General features: G+C 47.2%; 1 protein-coding gene across 1 annotated transcript in view; it reads right to left on the bottom strand.

Annotated features, from left to right (window-relative positions):
• EPB41L4B (erythrocyte membrane protein band 4.1 like 4B) overlaps positions 1 to 26,316 on the bottom strand; it is a 903,230-nt gene that overhangs the window by 58,796 nt on the left and 818,118 nt on the right. The window contains exon 13 of the mRNA XM_086965372.1: positions 20,428 to 20,458. Coding sequence (XP_086821498.1) covers positions 20,428 to 20,458 — 31 coding nt within the window. The remainder of the gene's footprint in view (positions 1 to 20,427; positions 20,459 to 26,316) is intronic.

Raw genomic sequence — 26,316 nt, 5'->3', positions numbered from 1 at the left:
TGTTATAGTGATATTGTTTTACTCTGTTTCCATTAGGGATTTACAACTGTTAATTGACTACTGTCCTGATGATGGTCTTGGAGAGTAAACCATAAAGACCGAAACGTCGACTCCAACCTGATCCAAAGAAGATTTTCCAACAATCTTTATTTTGGATAGGCCGCTAACAGGCTTTACAGAGATTTTGTTGATTAATTTCAGTATATCTATCCTGTATTCCTGTTTTGCAGATTCTTAATGCTTTGTATCTTTCCCTTCATGATTTAACTCTGATAAAACTCACTTTTTGCCTATACACATGTCTATTTGTCTTTGTCTTATGTAAAGTATTGTTCTGTTTAGTTTCGTTTATTAATGTTTATTTAAGCTGTTTTAAATTAACTTTACTCTGGATAATTAAGTTATCCTTTACAACTGAGTTATAAATCAAATATTTCTAGCTAAACAAACTCCTTTGGAGGCAATTTTACCTATCCTATTACACTTACCCAAGCCCCCAAAGGTTTACTGGGTTGCTCACTTTATCTACCATATTCCCACTTTAAGACAAACTTTGCAACAAAGTCCCATGATAGCAAAAAGCCGCCTTCACTGGTTATATCCAGGGATCTGAATTACCTGTCTTTTAATGAACACAAATAGGTGGATGTGGCTTTTCGGAGCGAAATGCATAGAAAAATCTTGAAAAGCTAGCAAGCTCTCGCCATTTGCTTCAGATTCTGAAATTCCTTTGTGCATATGTCTGTTCCATCAGGCACTAGCAAACTGTGTTCCTCCCAGTAAATTAAATTCCATTTCAAAAGTTATACCAGTATGAGACTAATTACAAGGCTAAAATACAAAAACTAATTTATGCTACGACATATTGTGTTCTTCCCCACATTTTTTCCATATGGCTTGAAACACAGCGACAGACTGTATACACGTGTTCTTACACATCAGCAATGCATCTTTTCTGGTCTTTACACAAAAACACAAGCAGTAGTACTTTATATTTTTCAGTGTTTAGGTCTTCCCCCTTTACAGTGAAGGTTCTTAAAGCTGGTATACACAAGTCAAACTTCCTATAAAAAGATCTTACAGAGGATGACATCATGAAATCAAGTTAACTCACTTGCATCTGTAACTTTTTTATACTGATATATGGTTCAAAAGAGGGAATTCTGTAACATACATTTCTATTTTCCCTTTCTCACTACCTAATTTTTAGGTCTTGGCTCTAGACAGCATGCATGCGCGGTTTCTAACTGAGACATGCTGTATCTACATCGTGGGCTTCCAGCACACCTATACATTTCCCATTTGCTGCCACCATGGTCGCTCCATTTTTTGTCCTCTCCATTTGTCGAGGGCATGCATACGTCCTGCTTCTTCCATTGTTTAGCCCTCCCCAAGAGCACATCCCAACTACATTTAAATATACACAGCGGGCTTTGTTTCTTGACTACTTTTCTATTTTTTGGGGAAGTGCTATCACTTTGAACCACACCCTAAGGTGACAAAATGTAGGCTTTTGGTAATGAATAGTGGCCTTTATCCCAAACAATCAAATAAAATGGCTAAGGTAATTTGAAGTACAGTATGGTTCAAGAATGAGTATTATGTCTATTCTACGACTTTTTCCGAAGTCGAAGTTTCCTGAAAGGTATGCTGGAACATATACAACACATTCGATAATGTTAACATCTCACAGGCAGCGTCATGCAAAAATTTCTTCTTCACCATCTAGAAATTCTCAGTTGCTTGTACTGTCAAAGGGTATACAAACCATTTGAAAGAGATGGTCTTTTTAGGGCGCATATACCTAGAAGGATAGGTAGGCTTTGGCTTTCATGCCAGCTTATTCGCATGCATTGCATCCAAATATAACTTGTTTTGGTCAGCATGGCAATGCCACATATGAGAGTTTGGGGCAGGTGGGGATGCTGGCTGGTGACAAGTCCATCAAAAGGCACAATAACAGAGCAGACTTGTAATGGATAGCTGCCTACCATACATTTGACATCCCTTTATAACAAAGCTGGTGAGATATGTTTGCATATGTTAAGGTTTCAGTATAAAATCGGACCAAACATTTCCAAGGCCAGCCTCTTTAAAAAGCCACTAGGGTTGGAAGAGAGTCAACCACATGACCGGGGTTTTTTTTTTCTTTCATCATCAGCCTTAACCCTCCGAATGAAATTTCAAGTTGCAGAAAAGGGTGAAAGGAGTGAAAAAAAGAAAGGAAACTGTGGGATCCTGAAAGACTAAGGCAGACCAAAAATGTAGGGTCACATGCAAGGACACATTTACCATGTTCGCATCAAAACCTATGGTTGCCTTGCTCGGCAACTGGCTGTGCAGATTTCTCCTTTTGTTTACCAACTTCACATTCATCAATGCTAACCCTTAGCATTGCAGGAAAGGGAGACATGGTGCCTGGACAAAATTCTGGTACTGGTTACCGAACAGCAGAACCTCTTGGGGGAGAGGAAGTGGCATTACAGCCAGGCCTGCTGACTTTGGAGCTGGGGGAACCAGGTTCAATTCTTGGCGCCAGCTCAACGTCCTGTGATTCTGAGGAAATCACTTAATGTACCTGTGCCTACCAAAAATGAATGTGTCCTTGTGTGATGTAGCTGGTGCTCATGTAAAGAACTCCAGGGTGGAATCTGTGTATATGTCTTAAATATGGTTGGAGCCCAGAAGATCGAAATAATAAGTTCTGAAATTTATTATCAGATTGTATTGATCCACATAAATGCGAAATGTATACTGGTTGTAATTAACCTTTATAATAACGTTGAAAAAGGGCAATTGGGCGCTACCACAAAGAAGTTGAGCCAGGATATTAGTAAACTAATACCAAAAGGTGAGATTTGGCAGGAGTGGTCTCGCTACTCATGGAGTGAGACGCACGCCTTTCGAGCTCTGGGCCGTCGCCGCATATATTAGCCATTATCAGCGCTGCTCTGACCTGCAAGCGGCTCTAGCCAGCGGACATCTATTGCGGAGTAGCTGGTGCTTCTTTGTGAGGGATTGGAGGTCTCCGGTGGCACCTGGAAGCAGAGACCCCGACGCTGCTGGAAGCGAGGCCTGGAGGCGAACGTTCAGCCTGTACTCCCGGGTCCGGCGCGGCTTCTGCCTCCCGCTGCGTGGACTACACCCTCCTGGTGCTCATAGAGGGATCAGCTGGGACCCAGTGACCCTTCGACTCTGCGGAACCTTTGGCGACTCCCTGCTGGGTGAGGTAGCGGTCTGGCTGGTGGGAGCAGCTCTGAGGACGTGGCACCCTCAATTTTCGGCGCCCGGAGCACGCACTGCGCCGCTTGACCCGCATCCGGCGCCTTCCACTACTGGAGGTCCACTGCACTGCACGGCGACGGGCGAGGGGGCCTGGCAGTAGAGGCAGAGAGGTCTGTAATTGCCTCTTGCCTGACACGGCACCTGTCATCTCTGGTGCCCGAAGCCTGCTCAGCGCCTCGTGTCCTGGAGCACATCTGATGTCAGACTGAGCCTGAAGTAATGATCGGGACGCGCCAAGGAGCCCGCAAAAGAACTGCAGTGGTGAGGCTTCTCCTTTAGCGGGGGCCTGGACGGGAGGCCAGGAGAGGCCTGGAGTTGAGCACCCGCCATTTTCCCTGCCAGAGCTTGGAGGACGGGGGGCCTGGAGACCTACTGTGACCTCGAGGGACCTCACTAGCCCCGGAAGGGGAGCGGATGCTGCAGGGGCCCAGTTTGCCTGTATACTGGCTGCTTTGTGGAAGACGCTGTGGGGGGCGCCAATCGGCCCTCTTGATTGAGCTGTGAAGGGTGGTGGAGCGAAGAAGGAGCCCGCCATTTTGAAGCCGGAGTGCAGCTGAGATCTCATCTGGAGGTTGGTGACTGGCTGAAGGTGACGGGGACGGGGACCAGGCTCTGAGCAGGTACGGTGGTGGTGGGGGGCGCCGTGGGGGGGTGCACTACTGCGTTTTGACTCTCCTGCCAACCCGCTGGCGTCTTGGGTTTGAAGCTGTGCCCCGGCGGCAACTCCCCTGCCTCCCCCCTGTGCAAACTGAACCAGACTACTGGGGTGCCTGCCCGTGGATACCTAGACCCCCCGCTGCCTCCTCCAGCACTTGCTTGGGCTGGATACCCCCTCCTGCCCCCATCCTTACTCTTCAGACTGACCACTAGGGCGAGGGCGGCTCATCAGGGATTAACTAGATCTCTAGATCTGGGGGCCACTTGCTAGCCGCAGCAACACTACCCGACAGTAGATGACTATGACCACTGTCCCCTGTTTGAGGGTCCTTTCCCTCAATATGAAAGGGCTTAATTCCCCCGATAAGCGCCGCCAAATCTGGCCGTACTTATTATTGCAGAACCCAGACATAATTTTCTTACAAGAGACCCACCTCCTCCAGGGCGATGTTAAGGTCATGTCACACCCACACTTTCCTCACCATTTTTGGTCTTCGGCGGTTACCAAGACAGCCGGCGTCACCATTCTTTGTAGGACAGGCATTCCACAGGGCAACACTAAAGTAGTACGGGACACTGAGGGCAGATTTCTCAAGGTGGAGGTCGGGAGAGGGCATCGCGCACTCACCCCCTGCAATGTGTATGCGCCGAACCAAGGCGAGGATGCTTTTCTGCGCAGGGTTCTCCGTGAGCAGGTAAGGCCGGTGGATGCGGACCTCATAGTTGGGGGGAGACTTCAATTTAGTCTGGGATGCGTGGATGGATCGTAGCAGGGGTGCCTTTCATGGGGTGGGCGCTATGTCGGCGGCAACGAAAAAATCTTACAGATGTCTGGCATTATCATTCGCCTTAGGATCGCAGCTACACTTACTACTCTCATGCGCACCGCTCCTACTCTTGCATTGATTTTATCTTCGTGTCCCACTCGCTAATTAGGGACACCCTTTCTGCTGACATCTCCGACATATCCATCTCCGACCATGTGCACGTCGAGCTGCTCCTCCATGAGCGCTTTGCCTACCCTAAACAGTCTACAAGATGGCGGTTTCCGCCCCATATTCCTAGGGATCCAGTAGATAGGGAAGAACTCCAATCGGCCATCATCTCTTACTTTGAATCTAACGACCTCCCTGAAATGCCCCTTTCTGTTTTGTGGGATGCGTTTAAAGCTACGATACGTGGTGTGCTCACTTCCCTTGACGTTGCGAGGGCGCGGTAAGCTCGCCTGTACGAGACCAAACTTGCGCGTGAAATCAAAAAGTTGGAGAAACTGAATCAGGAACGGCCCTTGGCGAGTCACAAACGACGCCTGGTGGTCATCATAGGTCAGCTCAGGGCCCACAGGACGAATACAGCGGAGCGAGCCATGATTGCGCTAAGACAGCTTTACTATGATGGAAGAGACAGAGTAGGAACGGTCCTGGCGCGTCGCCTGCGGGTGAGGGCAGCCAAGGCCCACATCGCGATATTAAAGTTAGGAGATGGGTCACGGGCCAACACGGAAGCTGACAACCTTCGAACATTTCAAGATTACTTTGCATCACTTTACGCTCGAGACTCGCCTGCCTCATATCAGATCTCCGCCAACTTGGACACTTGCGATTGGGATCCCTTGGGCGACTATCACTCCAAGCTTCTAGAGGAGCCAATCACTCTGGAGGAACTGGCTGGCGCCCTCAAGGATCTCCCACTGGTAAAAACACCAGGCCCAGATGGGCTCCCAGTCCTGTTCTACAGCACTTTCTTGACGCATCTCCAAACATATCTACTGCGCCTTTTTAACTCTTTTTCGGACACTGTTGGGCCGTCCCCTGATATGGCAATGGCGGAAATAGCCCTCATACCGAAGCCTGGGAAAGTTTACACGCTCTGCTCTTCTTTTCGCCCCATTGCCTTGTTAAATACTGACCTCCAATTATAACACAAAAATTCTGGCTAAACGGCTTTGCGTACACTTACCCTATCTTGTCGGCCCAGATAAAGTTGGCATTATCCAACAACGCCAAAGAGCAGACAACGTGCGGTGAGTGGCGCACCTTGTAGGGAAGGCACAACATAGGGGGATCCCGGCCTGACTGTTCTAACTAGACGCTGAAAAGAGGTTCGACCGGGTGGACTGGGGATTCCTTCGCGCTGTCTTGCAGAAAGCAGATCTAGAGCGTGCATGATAGCGTGCATCATGGCCCCCTACATTTCTCCCCTCGCTAGGGTACTTGTGAATCGCCAACTTACACAGCCCATCTCTATCCTTGGGGGCACCAGGCAGGGCTGCCCCCTATCGCTCCTATTATTTGCCCTGGTAGTGGAGCCACTTGCTATTATGGTGCGCGGGTCTCCTAACATTCGTGGCATTGAACTTGGGAGGTATAGAGCATAAAATTGCCCTCTTCGCAGACAAACTACTTCTTACCCTGGCTGACACGTTGCACTTGCTTCCAGCAGTACACACACTGCTCCAATTCTATGAGTAAGCGTCGGGACTTAAAATGAATCAAACAAAATCTTGCCCTAAACCTTACGACTCCGGTTGCTGAGATTACGACCCTGCAAGTCTTTGTTCCCTACCAATGGGCGACCAGTTCTGTAAGATACCTTGGCCTTAATTTAACGTCAGATCTAGCTACCTAGACCCCAGCAAATTGGCAAGAATATAAAAGTTCAGTTATTGCTGATTTGCGAGTGTGGTAAGCCCCGCCACTATCTTGGTTGGGACGCCTCAGTACGATCAAAATGTCTATCTTGCCCAAAATCCTTTATCTGTTCCAAACGCTGCTGATGCCTATCCTAGAACACCAGATCCAGGGGCTGCAACGCGAGCTCACCGCTTTTATATGGGGGGAAGAAACCACGATTCTCTAGTAAACTCTTAATGCTTCCAAGGGATAGGGGGGACATGCCTGCCCTAATCAGCTGGAGTACTACTGGGCGTCTCACCTTCGCTTTATACCAGAATGGACGGCGTGGGAAAGCGAGAAAGTGGTTTCACATGGATATAGCGGTCACTTGTCGCCCTCTTTGGGATCATGCCTGGTTGCCCCGTGAAGCGCGACATCGCAGCGCATATATGGCGGTTCCTACCAAAACGGTTCTTGAGGTTTGGGATAAAGTGGCGGTCCGTAGAGGCCTCACTACTTTTCCATCCCAGCATACCCCAATCGCTCGCAGCCTGCAGTTCCCCCCGCATTTCGCCTGCCTTACTTTGCAAACTGGACGGATAAAGACTGCAGAACGATTCACGACTTATTCATCGGGGAAGACCTCAAAACATTTGCCCAGTGTAAGCAAGAATTTCGGCTAACTGAGAAGGATCGGTTCCAATATATTCAACTTCGGCATTGGTTACAGGGGTCTTCCGTATTGCAGGCGGCAACGCGATCTTTTACGCCGTTTGAACGACTAGAGCGCACCTTTAGCTCCTCCAAAGGGTTAATATCTCGTATATACCAGATTCTCCAACACTTGCACTGTTTGAACCTCCATTCATACCAACGGCAATGGTAATCCGTTTCGGATGCCGACATCTCTCCCTCTAAATGGGCACGCCTCTGGCGAGACATCCCAAAAACTTCCCATAGCATCCCCCAGCAGGAATCAGCTTACAAGGTGATGACCCACTGGTATTATACTCCATCTCGACTCCAAAGGATGTTACCCTATGCATCTTCTCTGTGTTGGCGCTGTACACAAGCGGTCGGGGATTCCTTTCACATTTGGTGGGTATGCCCTCTCCTTGCTACATACTGGAAAGAGGACCTCAGCCATATTAAGCGGGTGCTAGGATACACGTTACCTGAGGGTCCGCTCGTTCTCATCCTGGGCTTTAGGCCAGTGAACCTGCAAGAAATAACACACCGAGATCGACACCTCGGTCTCCACATGCTGGGAGCTGCAAAGCAGACTGTTGCACTATATTGGAAGAAACCAGAAACACCTTACATTAATGTATGGTTCACTCGCTTGTGGCCCACAGTGGCAATGGAACTACTCACGGCGCGCCTCCAGTTGCGGGAATCCAAATTCACTAAGCTGTGGAAGCCGCTGAGAAGGGCTGTATATGTTGGTATGTAATAGACGGCACGGTGTGCAAGCTAGAACTCTAGACGGTTATGATGACATCCAACTGCGCTTGGGGGTCAGGTCTGCGGTATGGTGATGGGCAGAGGTGTCTGATTTGAAAAACACTGCAGGATTATGCTGGGCACCTCTTAACTAGCAGTTTGTGAAATTTAATGAGGCACGTCTGGTTTATTTTTGCCTGTTTTCGGTCCAGGAAAAGGGCCGCCCACTTCTTACTTCTGTACAACAACCCACTTCATCTCCTCCACTTCTCTAGGAGATTCAGACTCCCCTCTCCCCTGGTGATGACAAACTCCACCTCCGCTAATGTCGTGCACAAGCATCCCTTCTACAAATGTTCCACATAGGACGCCCTCATTACTCACAACCAGACAGACTCCACCAGCCACTCTCCATACTTGCCCTCATCAGAGTCAGCGGCAGCCATCCCTCCGGTGCTTTTATGACAAATTTGTGTGTGAATTTGGACCAAATGTTAAGAGCAACTTAACAGTGCAACAGAAATACAAACACCCATTTCTGGGGATAGTTAAGAGATTTTGGGCACATTAATACAATGACTTTAGAGACGGTAAAGGGAAGTAGAGGGATGGTTACTAAAAGAAGGGGGTCTAGGAAATTTACAGAGGTTCTAAGAATTCTGAGAACAGATACTACCCAGCTGATAGTGTTTGGTGTTGGTAGATTTTTGTTTGCTACTAGTCTAATGCGGAGGAAGAAAGGACTGAAATGAAAAAAAAATTGCGTGACTTAAATTACTACTATATTAGTTTTAATCATGCATTTACTACGCTGTTGATTTGTAAATACCCGAGATGAAATTTTCAATTCAATTCAAGAATCTTTATTTTGGCAAAATGCCATAAAAGAAGACAACAGTAGTGCATAAAAAACAGTGCAAATAGATGACGGTTAAAGAATAGTAAGAATGATAGCAGCAAGTTGAACCGCGGACAGATTTAGATGAAATTTTATAATTTTATGTTTGATTAATTTTATGATGATGTGCTTTTTATGGATATTTTACCCAAAATAAAAGTTGTTTGACTAACTGAAAAGAAGGGGGTGAGTTAGTTGGTGATGGAAATTATTGGCGGGAGCAGTGGTGTAGTCTATGTCATCGGTCCGAGGGCAAGGAAGTGAATGGGCCTCCTGTCCCCTGTTTGAACTGTGAATCACAGCAATAATCAGGGTTCAGTGGGCCCCTCGGGCCTCAGGGCCCCTGCACCACTGTACCTGGTCCACCAACGGCAGCCAGGAACTTGGTGGAAGGGTCACTGAAGGAATGAGTCAGATACCGAAGATCTTGTAACAATATCGGAGAACAACAAATCCTTATAACTTCTACCCGCCCTACTCTGGCTTCTGACACTTTATAAGTCCATTGGTGCAGGAAAGGAGGACTCTGGAGAGGGTCACAAACATTTTGGATTCTGATTAGCCCCCGATTTAAATGCAAACATCCCATAATGCAGGCAAGTACTACTCTGCAGCATCTGAGATTGGGGTAGTGGGAGGGACAGAGTTGCATGCTCTTTTACAACTCAGAGAAAACAATATCTAACAAGAGGAAGCAATGCAAGGCCTGTATTATATCAGCCTTCCCAGGTTAACGTGCTACAATCTGTAGCTATTCCAGAGAGGAGATGACTCTGGGATCCACCGACTACGTACAGAGGGAGAACGAGAAACGGAGAGGATCAGCCTACAAAAGAGAGAGAAAGGACAAACAGGGAGAGAAAGTGCCGGGGAGCAAAATAAATAAAGAGGGCGAAAAAGAAGACCGAGTAGGACGAAAAAGAAGACCGAGTAGGAAAGAGAAAAGCTGAGGAGTCAGGAAAGGATGCATCTGTGGGTAGGTAAGAATAAATTAGAGAGAACAATAGAGAAAGTAATTTTTGTGTGTGTGTGTGTGATAGCAGAAGTAAATAAATGTGTGCGGTGTAAATAAAAAGCAGTCAGAAAGAGGAAGAACGGACCTGATATTAACCAAAAGAAACACTAGCAGCCAGATTCATCAAAGACCCGTTTTGCGAGTCTTTAATAGCGATTCATAAGGAATCACTATTACAGACTCGCAAAACGGGATTCATGTAGGAATCGCAAAATAAGGTGCGATTCCTACACAATCCTTATTTGCGATTAGCAAATTGCTAATCGCAAATAAGATAGCGATTTCAAGGGTGCCAGGGGTGTCCAAAGGACACCCTGTGGCACCCCTTAAATGCAAATTTAAACAGGTGTGGCGCACACACATGTGCAAAGGACATGTGTGTGTGTAACATGCAAAAGAAAAAAATGCACTAAAGTGCTTTTTTCTCTTTTTTTACGCAATTTACCACGAAGTCAGACTTCGTGGTAAATTGCGACCAAATATTGCGAATTCGCAATTTCAAATTGGTTGATGAATTGCATTTAAGGAATCTCTATTAGAGATTCCTTAAATCCAATTCCTCGTACATATGCGATTTCGCTAATAGCGATTTTTGCATTTGGGATGATGAATCCCAAATGCAAAAATTGCACTCGCAAAGGGCCAGATTCTCAGAATCTGGCCCTTTGCGAGCGCAATTTCGCATGATGAATCGGGCTGTAGGTCGGGTCTTGGAGAAGCTGCAGGGTGTTTAGGGAACAAGGCTAGAGTCCACCAGTGCTTAAGTAGCTATGGACGTGTATTGGAGAGGAAGTGGCCATTGAGGCAGCGCTTTATGCCCATCACTGACAAAGGCAAACACTTGTACCCGCCCCAAACATACCCACTTCCAATGTCCTGAGGAGGCTTTAAAACCTGCAAGGGGAATTTAATTCTGTAAAGCCTCCACACACAACCTTGAAACCACTCTCACGGACAGGGTTTTCAGCTCCCCAGTCATACTGGCACTGGGTGACCTTGGGAAGAGTGTAGGATCATGTGACACTTGGTGGCATCATGAGAGTTGGCAGAGCTGGAAAAGAGTGAGGATGAAAAGCAAGAGTGATGAAGAATGAAACAAAAAGTGTGTGAGCGAAGCAGTATATTTGTAAAGGAGTACATTAAAGGCAGAAATTGGCAATCTTAGAGCATTACTCGCAATCATAATCAGACTTTGCTTTTTTGTTGGCTCGAACCATGGTTTTTGTTGGCTCGAGTCATGGCCGGATTGCTGGCTTTGCACTTCCTACAAATCTCGGCCTGGCTCACATCTAGTAACAATATGGATATGGTTCGGGGGTGCGACCAAGGTGCCAAAGCCAGTGGCTGCATTTTAGTGCCACTCCTGACCATCTCCTCTATCCTTCACCATCCTCACCAGCTAATCACTTTGGGACCCCCTCCCCGATCTGCACTGGTGGTGAGACCCTCTTGGATTCAGGAGGGCAGCACCCAAACTGAGCCAGGGACCCTGCACCAAAGGAGAGCGCATGTCAGGCTGCCATCTGACATGGCGGCCTCGTGCCTAGAGTACACAGCGTTTTGAAGATGGCCCCAAATGATGCTGCTGGTGCCGTGCCTCAGGGGTCTAAAGAGTACCAGCTCCTCAAGGCTGTGCGGCTGCGGTGCAAACAGATGCCAGCTGCCTGAATGTAGATGGGTGCTATGTTGCACATAGCAGTGTCAGGACCCAGGGATCCTGGGAGTCCTAGCGAGCCGTTGACAGGAGGGCCAGAGAATAGACGGTGAGTGACCCACTGAAGGGGATGTGGACCAACTGATCATACCAAGCCCCAAAAGTCGTCAAGGTCCAGGCAGTCACAGCAGCTGAGCCCGAATATGAGTGAGGCAGATGGGCCCCAATGGGAATCCCCAGTATCAGTACAATCATGCCCCAGAAGGGAGCTGTTGATTCCCTCCTGGGATGGGTCACGGCGCCCCGCACACTGGACCTCTCTTGGCATGGACCCAGTGCCCAATAAGACACCCACCAACATTGAGGCCTTGTCTGCTCCGGCTGCTCATGTTGCCCATCTGGGATGATCTTTGAGGCTGTCCTTTAGATATTATGGGCAAAGACTGACCCACTCCCTCCACGCAGACTCAAACAACGATTGACTAATTAACCACACTGGTCTGAGAGGCCAGAGGACTGGCGGTAGCCCCTCAGCGATGCAACATATTCCTACACTTTCAGATCTCACGACCATCCTCCAGCCCATCCAAGATTTGTGGGAAGAAGTGGAAACCAAAGTGGGTGATGTCAAAGAGGACGTTTCATTACTGCTTCAAAATTTGCAAAATGTTGCCCAGTGCGTCACTGAAACCAAATGCCGGATATCGTCTGTGGAAGGTGACATGGGCATCCTTAAAAATCAAATGCCCAAACTACTTGTCATGGCAGCAGCACTGGAGGGCAGAGCCAAGGATGCAGAAAACCGCGCATGCAGGAATAATCTCCTGATTGTGGCGTTTCCTGAGGGCGCGGAGACCATGGATGCACAGCATTTTCTGGAAGAATGGCTGCACTATTGGGTCGCCGAGGGAAACCTGTCTGACTGGTTTATACAGAAGCAAACTCAGATTCCTCACACAGTGGCCCCCTCGCATCCAATTGCAAAGATACTCAGTTACAGAGACGCCACCCTGTGTGAGGCCAGATGCCATCAGGATCTCCAATACCAAAACTGCTGCATCATCGTCTCGCCCTACTGACTTGCTTGTCAAAGGAGAGCGTGATGTCCAGCATTACACCCAAGTTGCAAGCAGAAAGGGAGGGCAGAGGACAGACTCCCAAGGCAGAAGGCCCCCAGTCACTCGACCAGATATCCTGTTTGCCACCGAAGATAGGAACTTCGTTTTTCTCCCCATTTAATTTCAGGAAGTTCAGTACCATCCAACACGAGACAGCTTCCATACAATTCCTGAAATTAAGGGCGGTAGTACTTGCCGGTTGGGAGAGGGAGACCATAATCTGGGTGTCATCAGCGTATGATAACACTTCCAGCCCGAATGATCTAACTAGCCTGGCGAGTGGGGCCACATAGATGTTAAAAAGTGTGACGCTCAAGGACGAGCCTTGGGGGATCCCACACTGCACAGGCTTAACGGGAGAAAGAAAGTCACCCAGCTTGACCCTTTGTTCTCGTTGGTTGAGAAAGGATGTTAGGAAGCTCAATGCTGATCCATTCACTCCCATCTCCCTGAGGCGAGTAGCCAGAATGGAGGGGGACAGGGTATTAAACGCAGCTGTCAGGTCGAGCAGTACCAGAAGGGTGGTCTGGCCACTGTCGACCTTAGTCCGGATGTTATTGACAGCTACTGTGAGAGCAGATTCGGTACTGTGTGCCCTCCTGAACTAATGCTGAGAGGGGTCCAGTAGGCTGGAATTATCCACGAAGGCACTCAGGTGGTGGTTGAGATGAGCCTCGAGCATCTTAGCGGGGGCAGGGAGCAGGGATATGGGGCGAAAGTTCTTCAAGATCCCGGGATCTAGAGAAGCCTTTTTTAATAGGGACTTGACAATCGCCATTTTCCAAGAGGCAGGAAAGGTACCTTCGGAGATAGCTAGATTCATCACTTCCAGAAGAGGGGGCAGCAAAACCTCCCTGCACTCCTTAAGAATCTTCAGAGGACAAGGGTCCAAAGGGGATCCAGATTTAAGCCTATCCAGAAGCAGATTCAGTTGTTCAAAGGTAAGAGGGGGAAAGCTAGAAAGGCTACTACAAAGTCCGTTGACTTGGGCTTCAGTTGAGGGATCCGTCAGGGAGATTGAGACCTCTAAGTCTTGGTGTGAAAGAAAGTGGAGATCTGGTTGCATAGTTCCTGAGAAGCCACTATAGGGTCAGGTGACTGGAGGATGGACAGGGAGTCTATGGTCTTAAATAGTTCACTAGGGGATCTAAGAGAGGTCGTCAGCTTAACAAAGTGAGCCTTCTTCTCCGCAATCACCGCTGCTTTATACCCCTTAATTTGCTTTTATGTTTTTCCCTTTCCCCGGGATCAAGATGCAATCGCCAAAGTCTCTCTTGTTTCCTACAACCCTGCCTTAGCAGTCTGAGGGTGTCAGAGTACCAGGGAGCGGAAGGTCGTTTCCTGGCGGAATAATGCTGTTTGAGAGGGGCCAGGGTGTCCACGGCGCTCGCAATGGTGTTAAAAAGATGAAGGGCAGCCGTGTTGGTATCTCTCGACAAGGAGGGCCTGAGACTGGACATAAAAGGTGCAAGTGTCTCATTCTTAATTTCCCCATAATTCCTTTTCAGTTCCCACTTCCTATGGTCTGATAGGGGCACTAAAGGGCGATGGGATGTAAGTTCAAGAGGGACGGCCATGTGATCTGACCATGAGAGGGGGAGAGGGGAACCTATTGCTAACCTAGCGTCGTTTGTAAAAAACCCATCCAAGGTGTGTCCAGCGAAATGGGTGGGGCTTCGCACTCCTTGCGACAGACCGCATGAGGTCAGGGAGTCAATCAGAAGAGAGGTATCGCCAGAGTTTATATTTTCCAAATGGAAATTAAAGTCTCCTAGGATGGTCATATTGGGCCTGTCGATATACGGTTCCAAAATTTTCAGTAGATCATAGCCCCCCCTTAAGTCCCAGAGGAGAAGACATACCAGATTTCGCAAAAATTCTACTCTGCCCCATGGTCGCTTGGGCTCCTCAGAGGCAGGCCCAGGGTTGCCTGGTGGTGGTGGTCGGGTAAATCAACCAATATGCACACCAGATCTGTTTGGGGCCCAGGCTGGGGAACCTGGTGCCCTGCCCTGCTAACCCAGGTTTCCCCAGGAGATTTGTGGTCACCCACTATTCCCTCAAGGGGTCCATACACAAGCTCACTGGTTGAACATGGGACGTATGCAACTCTCCTCACGTTCTCCTGGTGATATCAACAAGTTCACTGATTCACTCTGATGTTAGATCACTTTGCATGAATTATTACTTAAACGACTGGTAAATGGTTCATGCACTGAGTCATATAGTTGGCATCTATTACCCTACTTAGGACTCACTATTTCGCTTTTGGATACTATTTTTTTATTATTTGACAAGGGTCCACATATATATAAAAATCAGCCTCTTCATCTTAAGGCTGGTCCCATGAACTTTTCAGGCACCTGGGGACCGAAACATCGACGCAGAGATCACCACAATTATTATAGGGAGGTGTAAATCCCTTGCCTCAAAGTAATCTTTTTTAAATATAAGGAGGACTATATTACTGGGGCATCTCGAATCACTTGACTTGATTTAACTATTTGACCCTGTATTTTCTTTGTGTGATCAATATCCTTATGTAACTAATAAATTCTATTCGATATATATATATATATATATATATATATATATATATACACACACAGAAGCCTCACATCAGATATAATCTATAACTGATTTGCGGTTTATTGTATGTAACAAGGTTAGCAGATGTATCCTTTACTGCTATTCTGCAAATACTTACAGAGGTATTTTCCATCACAGGATTTCTTTGTGTATTCATATTATTTGCTTGTGTTTGAGGTCCTACAGCCATGCACAACACGATACCATCTGCCTGCTTCGTGTCCATACATCCTTGCATAACCCACTACACAACATAATCATTAGAATTTGGACTCACCTCAGGATCTTAGTCTCGCACTGTTTGACCCATGGTCCACATGGCACCACTTGAGATCCTGTTGTGGAATGTGAATGGTATGTTGAACATGATTGGCAGTCCAGCAGTCGTCATGCTCCAGGAAACCCACTTAGTGGGAAAGCATTACCCTTTCCTCCGCCGCCAGGGCTATGACAGAGTTTACCAATCTAGGTTCTCCCGGTATTCCGATGAGGTGGCCATTCTATCACATAAAGGCTTTCGACTAATGGTGATCAACACGTACACTAATCCCCCCGGGAGGCATGTTGGTGTCTAGGGCCTGCTAGAGGGCAGAAAGTATAGCTGCCTATCAGTATAAGCCTGAATCCGCTCCATTCCCAAACACTAGATACATTTGCCTCTCTCTTTCTGACGTTCCTACAAGGCCCCACAGCGGTGGGAGGTGACTTTAGTGTGGTCCCGATACAGACAGGGACGCCATTCTCGCAAGGATGCCCACCCCCTGGACAGACTCCATGAGGCTCTGTGATGCATCAAAGATTGGGCACCTGCAGGACCGTACTTATAACCACACATCAGCGGCTCATAGCACAAGGTGTATATTGACCACCTCTTGTTGCTGGCTATGGGCACCCTTCAATTAACTAAAGTTACAACCCTACTACAGGGCATATCCGACCATGCGCAACTTATGGTGCATCTGGGGTCCTCGGAACTGGCCCTCCGTTCCATGTGGAGCTTTAATGCATGGTACATGACAGACAGACTGCTCGGCCAATATGATGTCCGGGATACAAACCTACTTTGAAGAAAACTAGGGCATTGTCCAGTTCGCCTGCACCCTATGGGGGGGGGGGGCAGCAAATCCATGATCCGCAGTCAAGCCAAAGGGCTTATCCAAGGCCAGGAGAAGCAGAAACTTGCACAACTGACAGCCCTTAAGGCCCAAATCCTTTCCCTAGAACACCAGACCCAGTTGGAACATTCACCAGAGCTTGATCTGCAGTTGACATCTGCCAGAGCCTTGGTGGGACAGATTTTACTGGAGAAAGCCCTACAATGCTGGAGGGTATTGACCCGGCGGGTTTATGAATATTACGACAAATCAGGAAACCTTCTCTTTTATCAGGTCACCAGAGAGATCGCTTCCAGAGTGAAACCACAGGTTGTGGATGCGGGAGACACCCAAAAGTCATTAACTCCAAAATTATGTAGTCTTTACAGATTACTACAAGGCCCTACAGAGTCAAAGACCCTGACCCTCCCAGGAGTGAACCCACAAACTGAAATTCTGCTGCCCTTAATCCCCCTCCACCTAGCCTTAGGCCAAGCAATCACAGCTAATAAACTACAGAGGCGATTTCAGACATGACCCCGGGCAAAAAGCTGGGCCCATACAGGCTCCCTGTTAAGTACTATTGGTAGTTCTGAGAACTTCTGATCTTCTGGCTAAGTATTTGGCGGCACAGGTACCCCTCAATGACCTGGACTTGGCCACGCTAGTGATGATACCCAAACCAGGTCAACCTGCAGTTAATTGTGCAGCTTGCAAGCCGATTTCCCTATTAAACACGGATATTAAAATACTCACCAAGGTGCTGGCTAACCAGTTATGGCAAACACTTCCCCACTTGATCCACCCCAACCAATGTGGTTTCATGCCAACACGAGGCTCTAGCCACTGTTTCAAGTCACCCTTTCTCAGGCACACCGGCTGCAACACCCATGGGCCCTGCTTCAGATTGACTAGAAGAAGGCCTTTGACTCGACTGTTATTTCCTGAGCACAATGCTGGATAGAGCCAGGCAGTGGCCCCATTACCATAAGCTCACTAATCTTCTGTACTCCCACATGTCTGCGCAGGCTCAGGTAAACTGGCTGCTTTCTGCCATCTTCCTAATCCGTAGAGGCACCCGGCGGGGCTGCTCTCTCTCCCTTCATCTGTTTATCCTTTCCATAGAGCCCCTGGCACCATTATATGCTGCGAAGCCCAGATAAGAGGCTTGGCTTGGGACTCTGGGCCAGAGGAGTGCATAGTGCTCTATGCAAATGATAACCAACTCTTCCTAGCTAATCTGCAGTCCTCGGGGTAGTGATGCCTGGAAATACTTGACCTTTATGAAGAGGGCTTGGGGCTCAGAGTCAACCAGACAAGTCAAGTTCCATACTGGTGCCAGTCAAAAGAGGTTCCACTGCCTGCTCACGGAAGACTACCATCCCTCCACATTGTCTATCATTCTACTACTTAGGTATTCATGTTTCCATTGACTCTTAACTTGTCTCCTTAGCTCACTAACATGAAACAGAGCCTGCAGAAATGGAGGCACATACCCCTTTGATGTAATGGGGCACTCTTCAAAATGATGGTGTTATCTCGATTTTTGTAAGCCTTTCAGACCTTCCCACTTCCATTCCCTGAGAAATGGTTACACAACCTGAATTCCACTATCCACACCTTTTTGTGGGCAGGTGGGCATCCCCAGATAACCAATGCCAATTTCTGACTGGCACCGGCTCATCTTCACTGCTACTACTTGTCTTCACAGATAACGATCATTAATCGGGCTCAACAGGGGCTTGGGCAGCCATACACACCAGGCAAAACTGACAGTGTTGTACCTTGGCAAGATTCTGGATATCATCAATGGGGCCAAATCCCCCGCTCCCTCCTGGAGATCACTAGGGCGGTGTTTTTAACCTGGAGGTCAGCACTGTGCTACACATGATGGGACAGGAAGCTGATAGAGATGACTCCACTATGGCAAGGAACACAGGTACACCATACTGCAACGCTAGAGGGATTCTCATAATTAGATATGATAGGAATCACTCACATGTGAGACATATGGACATGCAGCCACTAAGACGTTCCAGGAAAATTTGAGAGGGTTCCAGCTTTCCCGCATTCAGTTTCACAAGTATTTACAATTGCAGCACAGCCCTGACATGAACATCCCCTTCCGTCACTTTGGTCCCAGAGTTTAGCCCCCTGGAGGCCAAATTGTTGACCGGGAAGCTCGGCAAGGGAGCCATTTCTCAAATGTACCAATCCTTGGTTGTCAACGGTTGAAACCAATTCTATAAATTGAAACAGAAATTGTTGGGCGAGATGGATGACGCAGACTGAAAGGAAGTTTGGACGGCCCCTAGGGAGGTGGCCATATCAATACGCCTGCACCTAGTTTAACTCAACTATTTGCACCTCACTTACATGACCCCCACACGGCTTCACCGGGCCAGCAAGATCCCCCTGCCTACCTGGTTTTGCTACACAACTCAAGAGACTGACTTCTTTCATATGGTCTGCATCTGTGCTGTCCTGTTCTGTCATTCGCAGGAAAAAGAGCGCAGGCTGTCATTGGTGCTGGACCAGGCACCAGAGCTTACCTCTCGGATTAATCTACTGGGATTGCTTGACGACCTTGGCAGCCCCATACTGGACCAAGTGTTCATGGGGGTGGCGCTGCTGGACACCAAACGAGACATAGCCTGAAAATGGAACTCACCACACCCTCCTACAAACGAGCAATGGTGGGCCGGAGTGGACTAGCGTGCCCAACAGGAAAAGCCCATTTATGCAGCCCCTTGCTGCCCACAGAAGCACAGGAAGGTCTGGGGAAAATGTCGGCACTACTATGGACTGGACTGGGGGCATTGATTACTATGAGATGTGAAAACTAGACACGGCTGACATGGTTGTGATGGCTCGAGTTTTTTATGTATTTGGAAAACAATCAATTTTGGTTATTAAAAAAAAAAAGAATATGATAAGAGGTGAGCTTTTAGCTTTTAGATTTTTTTCTAAACTGTGTGGGAGCAGCAAGTCTGAAGTACAAAGTTAGTTCTTTGTTCCATAATGCTGGTGCATAGAAAGGAGGAGGCTTGCTTGGATTTTTGTCATGTCTTCTGGTCCTTTAGTCTTGTATTGTATGGGCTGTGGTTAATGCAAAGACCCTGGACATGTGAATTGTCTCTGGGAGCTAGTACGGTATTTTCAAGTACACAGCCTTTTAAATTCACAGTATGATTTAAATTTCATGTTTTAGTCTGGTGGTAATTTAGTCAAATTTTGTTTGATTCGGGATCCTGTGGGTAGCATTATGTGGGATATCTTCCAGTGGTGCCAGGAAGGTGTCTAAGAAGGTACAGGTACAGATTTTCAAAAAACTGAGCCAAATAGCATTTTGTCTGCTGGAGTGTTTCTTATACGCTGTAAAAAAGTAATTTGTTATGGGCATTTTGTAATAAGTATGATCTATCAGTAGAATGCTGCCTTGCCTCGCCTTAGGGTAGGGCTGGTCTTCAGTCTGGTATATTATTTTAGTAATTTTGTCTTGGGAATTAAAATGTATGGAATAATAGAAATTAGCTACAAATGTGGCCTGCATAAATAAACAAAACTCGTTTTGTAACATGACCAATGCTGATAGAGCAACGTGACACTGACAAGGCTTGGCGTAAGGCTCTTATCTCCGTTAGAAAATAACCATATCTGTGGTAGATATCTCTCTGAGTGATATTTATCTGTAAAATTCAATCGAGATCTAAACATCTTTGCTGTTGGAAACACATTTCTCGGATGAGTTGTCTCTAACGTGACAGTCATGTAAGATCAAGACCATGACTGACATCCTTTGGGCGGCTAGTGAGTAAATTAGTCCGTGCTGTCTGGATTATATACATCATGGCAATTTTCCATGTGCAGAGTAATTTTTTGACAGACTGTTTTACTACGATGGTGATTTACTGTGTCAAGTGTCAATCTTTTCAGCGCCTTGCATTAAACAGGTAACTGCACTATAAGACTTACCACCACTCGGCTCTACTGGCCCTTTATTGTGCGAGTCATTTCACAGAAACATTCACAAATCAGAAATGCTGTGGTTTCACTTACCAAAGCTGGGCTGCTTTCACAGGATTAGTGGCTATTGAAAACAAAATGTATGACAGGAAACATTAGCACCATAAGTAGCAGAATGTCAAAGACTTTTCACAAACTTTTTTAATTGTTGAAACTGTTAAGAATTCACACTAATGCTGTAGATGCAGGCAAATGCACAAAGATTAGACAACGTATTTTTAAAAAGTAACTTCCATTGCAAATACTGGGGCTGTTCATACATTTGTCTGAGTTTTGCACTTCTGTAAGATTCCTTCAGATCCATTTAGTCAATAAAATAAAACAGGTTAGCTAACACAATACATGAAAAAATGAACATCTCCTTTTGATGGTGGCTTTAATATGGAGTTCTACAAAGAACGGATGTGAGCAAAAAAAAAAAAGATACTTTTGTAAGCTTCACACAGTGCCCATCAGGCTTAGAGTGCTTCATAAATTATGTAAACCACGAGTAGGTATCCGTGGGAAGTTACCAGTCTTATGCTGAGCTGCTCCTTTATATGGGGGCATCTCTGACACTCGGATGTTTGCCTCAAATGTCTGTTTTTGTAGCAGAATTTTCAAGCGTAGGATAAGCCCAATGTTATCCACACCGAGCCAGAAAGACGGAATGTCTTTTACCATTTTTAACGAGCTTGTAAGTGTTCTCTGGAGTTGGGCCCTGCAGTGCAGGTGCCTCGTACCTCTTCTTTCTCAGCGTGAGGCTGCTGCTAACCAGACTTTCAATGGGAAGGAGACATTGAATAGAAGAGTGATGATCTCCTTCTCACTCACTGGAAGACATTCAACACTATCAGCTGCCTCTTGGCTATGTGGGTCCTCACAGGTCACAAGTGTGGGAGGCCCTAGGGCTTGGATAACAACTGAATGCTGCCACACACCTCACACTTTCTTGTCTTACTTAATTCACAAGGAGACATCAATTTGTGAAGATCTGAAACTGGTACATTTTCTAAAGCTTTGTAAAAAGGCAAATGATTTCAAACAAATATGAACCAAGCTTTGACAAAGTCAATAAAGCTGTTGGTCAGGCACTGGCTGCTAACAGTTTGGGTTTGCCAATGCTTATTTATTGGTGGGTGGATTTTGAGTGAAGGAACTCACTGTATGATAAACAAGCACAGTCTAAATGCTCAAATATATATATATATATATATCTATGTTTTCATGTAAAAAGCACCCCCTGCACCAGTACTTCTGTGCACTGAAGAGGGTTATTAATTGAGCGGATGTGCCCATTGTGCAGGCACACAATGGTATCACAGTCTGGTTAGTCAGTGGCTGAAGTGGTGTGACTCTGTGCCCCATGTTCTGTGCTGTGATAGGTGGGTGGAAACAAAATGTGAATTACAATATTTCATAAAAATGGATAAACAGGGTCGATTGAAAGAATAGTTAGTTTCACATTTTACGCACACAAAACCATAGAAATTCAGCAGTCATAGGTAGAGTTATCTCAAGTAATTATAACTCGTGCCCTCAGGTAATTATAACTTGTGCCCCCACCATGCACAGTTTTCACATCAATAATTTTACAGCAAATGTTGCTCTGTTATCAATGATGACATGGAAGATGTCATGCGTGATGTAATGTGTGGGGTAATTAGCAGTGCATGGCCAGGGAGCGAGTTATATTTACCTTAGGTCACAAGTTATAGTTTCCTCAGATAACTAACTAGAATTGCTACATTTCCATGGTTTGGTGTGTGTAAAATGTGAACCTAACTATAAAGTCCCTGGTTTTTCAGTGACCTAATAAGGTTTTTTTTCTTAATTCTGTTTGCTAACTAGAACATCCCTAGTACCTCTGTTTTTCAGTGAATTTCTAAAAATGTTTTTAAAGTAAAGGAAAATCTAATTGCCACATGTTAATCCAACTGACGGCCATGCCCTGCCGTCAACCCCCCCCCCCCAAAAAAAAGCAGTCAATCCAGTGTGGGGGGGGGGGGCACCGAGCCTCCCTTTACAGAAGGAATGACAAGGATATCAACCTACTTAGGATCTGCTTCCGTTTTTGCAAATAAAGTATGTTTGATATATACCTTACAAAATACTTGAATGCTAACTAGTTACATTACACACTTTTTGGGCATGGGGAGATTAAGTGATTTTCCCAGAATCACAGGATGTTGAGTCAATGCCGAGTCTTGAACCTGGTTCCCCAGTTCAAAGTCAGCATCTCTGGCCATAATGCCACATCCTCTCTTGACTTACCTTCCATAAAGGGCCAGGGCATAAGTAGCCAGCTAATGTAATTTCTAATGTGTGTTCTGATTTCGGGGTTAAGTGGCAGTGGAATGAGTTGGCTGCTCATAATCCCGGGGGGTCATGTGACTGGGCTTTCAAACATCTCTCCCACAAATGTGTATGGACGACGGGGAGGAGAGGGGGACAAGTCCGTTTTCTCTGTCTCTGCAAAGGAAGAGATATATCCAGAACTCTCGGGGTTATGTAAAATGTAAACATGTGTAACCCCTAAAGGGGGGGGGGGGAGAGAAACTACAGAATTCAAATATGCCGGAAGTGCAGTATCTCTTCAATCGCTGCTGCACAACTTTATTTTGTGAGTAGGAAGCTATTAAAAATTATCATCCTTTACTGTGCAACTTTACAGGGCTGTTTACCTCAAAAATGCACTGCAGACTGTTTTGAATATTAAGTGAAATGTAGCATTGACATCCTATTAAGTGGCTTGACAGCAGCAAAACAAAGTGTTTAGGTGCTTCAGGGGTAATAATAAAAGATCAGCAGTACACTCATATTCCTGCAGCACCTCAGAGAAAAGTCTTACCTTGCCTCATAAAACCAGCAGTACGTTGCCATTTCACCATTAAGGGCCTGTGTGACTGATAACCCATCTGCATTACCACAAGTGCCATAGTATATACCATACTATGTAATAAGGTGAATACAATATTTGTCACGTTTGTGATGGAGTAACCCAGATGCCAAGCTCTAAATCAGGCCCTACGGTTCTGAAACATCAATACTATCACTTCGAGAATTTGATTATTGTATTTTAAGTGCACACTGGCTAAGATTACACATGAAGGGGCGCCATGAGGTAAACTGGTGACACAGTTATGCGGCTACAGTAGATACACATAGCAAGAGTGACTATGGCAGAACTAATACCACAAGAGGAGTGCGAAGGTGAAGTGCCAAAAATACCTGATTTTCAAGTGGCATCCAGGGCCCCAGCGACGGCAACCAAAGCCACCACTGTCAGGAAAGTGGGGCAAACACTCAGCATGTTTTTTTTCTTTTGTGAAAAACTATTTCCTGGAGTCGATGCAACCAATACGTCTACATTATTAGATGCCACAATCCGACTTTTTCTCTGCAATACAGCACTGGAGTTATTGGTATCGACACAAGGCCTCACTACAGCTACACAACAGCTTCGGCGCACAATACACAACAGCTTTGGCGCACAGACCACGCACCCAACCTCCGAACCAACGCCCGCCACCACCACCCTCTGCAACTGGACCCCGGTCAGCATCGAAGAAACCACCCGCACGATGAACACCATCCACTCCGGATCCCCCACGACCCCTGCCCCCACCACGTCTTCAACAAGGCCGACTCCATCATCGCACCCCATCTCCAGGACATTATCAACACCTCCTTCCACACCGCCACCTTCCCGGAGAGTTGGAAACACTCTGAGCTCAGCGCCCTCCTGAAAAAACTACAGCGGACCCCACCGACCTCAAGAACTTCCACCCCATCTCGCTCCTCCCTTTTCCGGCCAATGTCATCGAGAAGACCGTCAACAGACAGCTCGCGGCCTTCCTCGAGACGAACGGATCCCTCGACCCCTCGCAGTCCGGTTTTTGAGCCAACCACAGCACCGAGACCGCCCTGATCGCAGCCACCGATGACATCAGATCCCTGGATGAAAACGGGGAAACAGCGCGCCTCATCCTCCTGGACCTCTCTGCAGCGTTCGACACTGTCTGCCACCGCACCCTAGTACAGTCCCTCAGCAACATCGGAATCCAAGAGAAGGCACTGGAGTGGATCATCTCGTTCCTCGCCGGAAGAACCCAGAGAGTCCGCCTCCCCCTGTTCAGATCCAAGGCCACCGAAGTCATCTGCGGCGTGCCACAAGGATCATCACTCAGCCCAACCCTCTTCAACGTCTACATCAGCCCCCTTGCAGCCATCGCACGCCAGCACAACCTCAACATCATCTCCTACGCCGACGATACCCAGCTGATCCTCTCCCTCACCAACGACCCCTCCACCACCAGAGCGAGCCTACATGAAGGGATGAAAGACGTCGCCGAGTGGATGAAGAAGAGCCGCCTGAAACTGAACTCAGACAAGACGGAAATCCTCATCCTGGGATCATCGCCCTTCGCCTGGGACGACTCCTGGTGGCCCCCTGCCCTGGGCACCACCCCCAAGCCAACGGACCACGCACAAAACCTGGGCTTCATCCTGGACTCCCCCCTCACGATGACCAGACAAGTCAACGCTGTCTCCTCATCATGCTTTATCACCCTGCGCATGCTCCGCAAGATCTTCCGATGGATCCCCACCGAAACCAGGAAGACCGTCACCCAGGCACTCGTCACCAGCCGACTGGACTACGGAAACACCCTCTACGCCGGAACCACAGCCAAACTTCAAAAAAGACTCCAACGCATCCAGAACGCATCCGTACGACTCATCCTGGACATCCCTGACACAGATATATCTCACGCCACCTGAGAGACTTGCACTGGCTCCCCTTCAGCAAGAGAATCACCTTCAGGCTCCTCACCCACGCACACAAGGCTCTCCACGACCTGGGCCCCAAGTACCTCAATGACCGCCTGACCTTCTACACGCCCACCCGCCAGCTACGATCGACCAGCCACGCCCTCGCCGCAGTACCACGCATCCGCAAAGCCACCGCCGGAGGAAGATCCTTCTCCTACCTGGCAGCCAAGAAGTGGAACTCCCTCCCCATCCACCTCTGGCTGACCCAAGACCATCTCTCCTTCAGGAAGCAGCTCAAGACCTGGCTGTTCGAGCAGTGACGCACCCCTCTCCCCCAGCGCCTTGAGACCCTTCCGGGTGAGTAGCGCGCTATACAAATGCATTGATTGATTGATTGAAGGCCAGAATTCAGACACATAGGTGGACAGACAAATGTTACTTTTGTTTCTCTCTTTCTTATCCTACTCTGGAACTTCTTTTTCATGCCAACCCGAGTCTGTGATGGTTAAAACTGCATCTCCTATGGTGGTAGCTATAGTGGTTGGTATTATTTTACTAGTTGTAGTTTGCTATACGATGGATGGTGCAAATAGGTTAAAAAGAATTCTCTTTTCGGACACAACATGTAAGAATTCAACTTTGTTCTTGGCTTCAGACTTTCAGGTATAGTTATCCTTGCTGTAGCCCCTCTCATTTTGCTTAAGAGCCAAACGCGGTGAGACTGACCTGAAGCCACAGCTAAATCAATAGGATTTAGAGCCAATAAAGAAGGCAGGAGAGAGGTCGCCCTCTCTTCAATCATGACTACGGTTATTGGTATTGAACTGATGATGTCAACGCTTCTGTGCATGCAGTCAGATCAGACACCAAAACTGTGTTTTTCCACCTATCTGTGAAGTCTGATATCCTGGAGATTCATTGTTCCCGCAGCAATCTTTTTCCTGATCCTATATAAACATGCATTCTATTGTCAGCACTACCTGCTTCCTGCATCAGAAAGCGATCAGTACCAACTGGGTCATGAAAAGAAACATTCAGCTAGCAATACAAAAGTAAAAACTGGATGTGGCCCAACGGCCAGAGCTGCCAACTTTAGAGCTGGGGAACCAGGTTCAAGCCGCTGGGTTGGCAGCTCAGCTTCCTTTGATTCTGGGCAAATCACTTAATCTC

The sequence above is a fragment of the Lissotriton vulgaris genome, chromosome 4_1, assembly GCF_964263255.1.
Source record: "Lissotriton vulgaris chromosome 4_1, aLisVul1.2, whole genome shotgun sequence".
NCBI classification, from domain to species: Eukaryota; Metazoa; Chordata; class Amphibia; order Caudata; family Salamandridae; genus Lissotriton; species Lissotriton vulgaris.
Note: the sequence above shows the minus strand (reverse complement) of the source record. Positions and strands in the feature narration are given on the sequence as shown.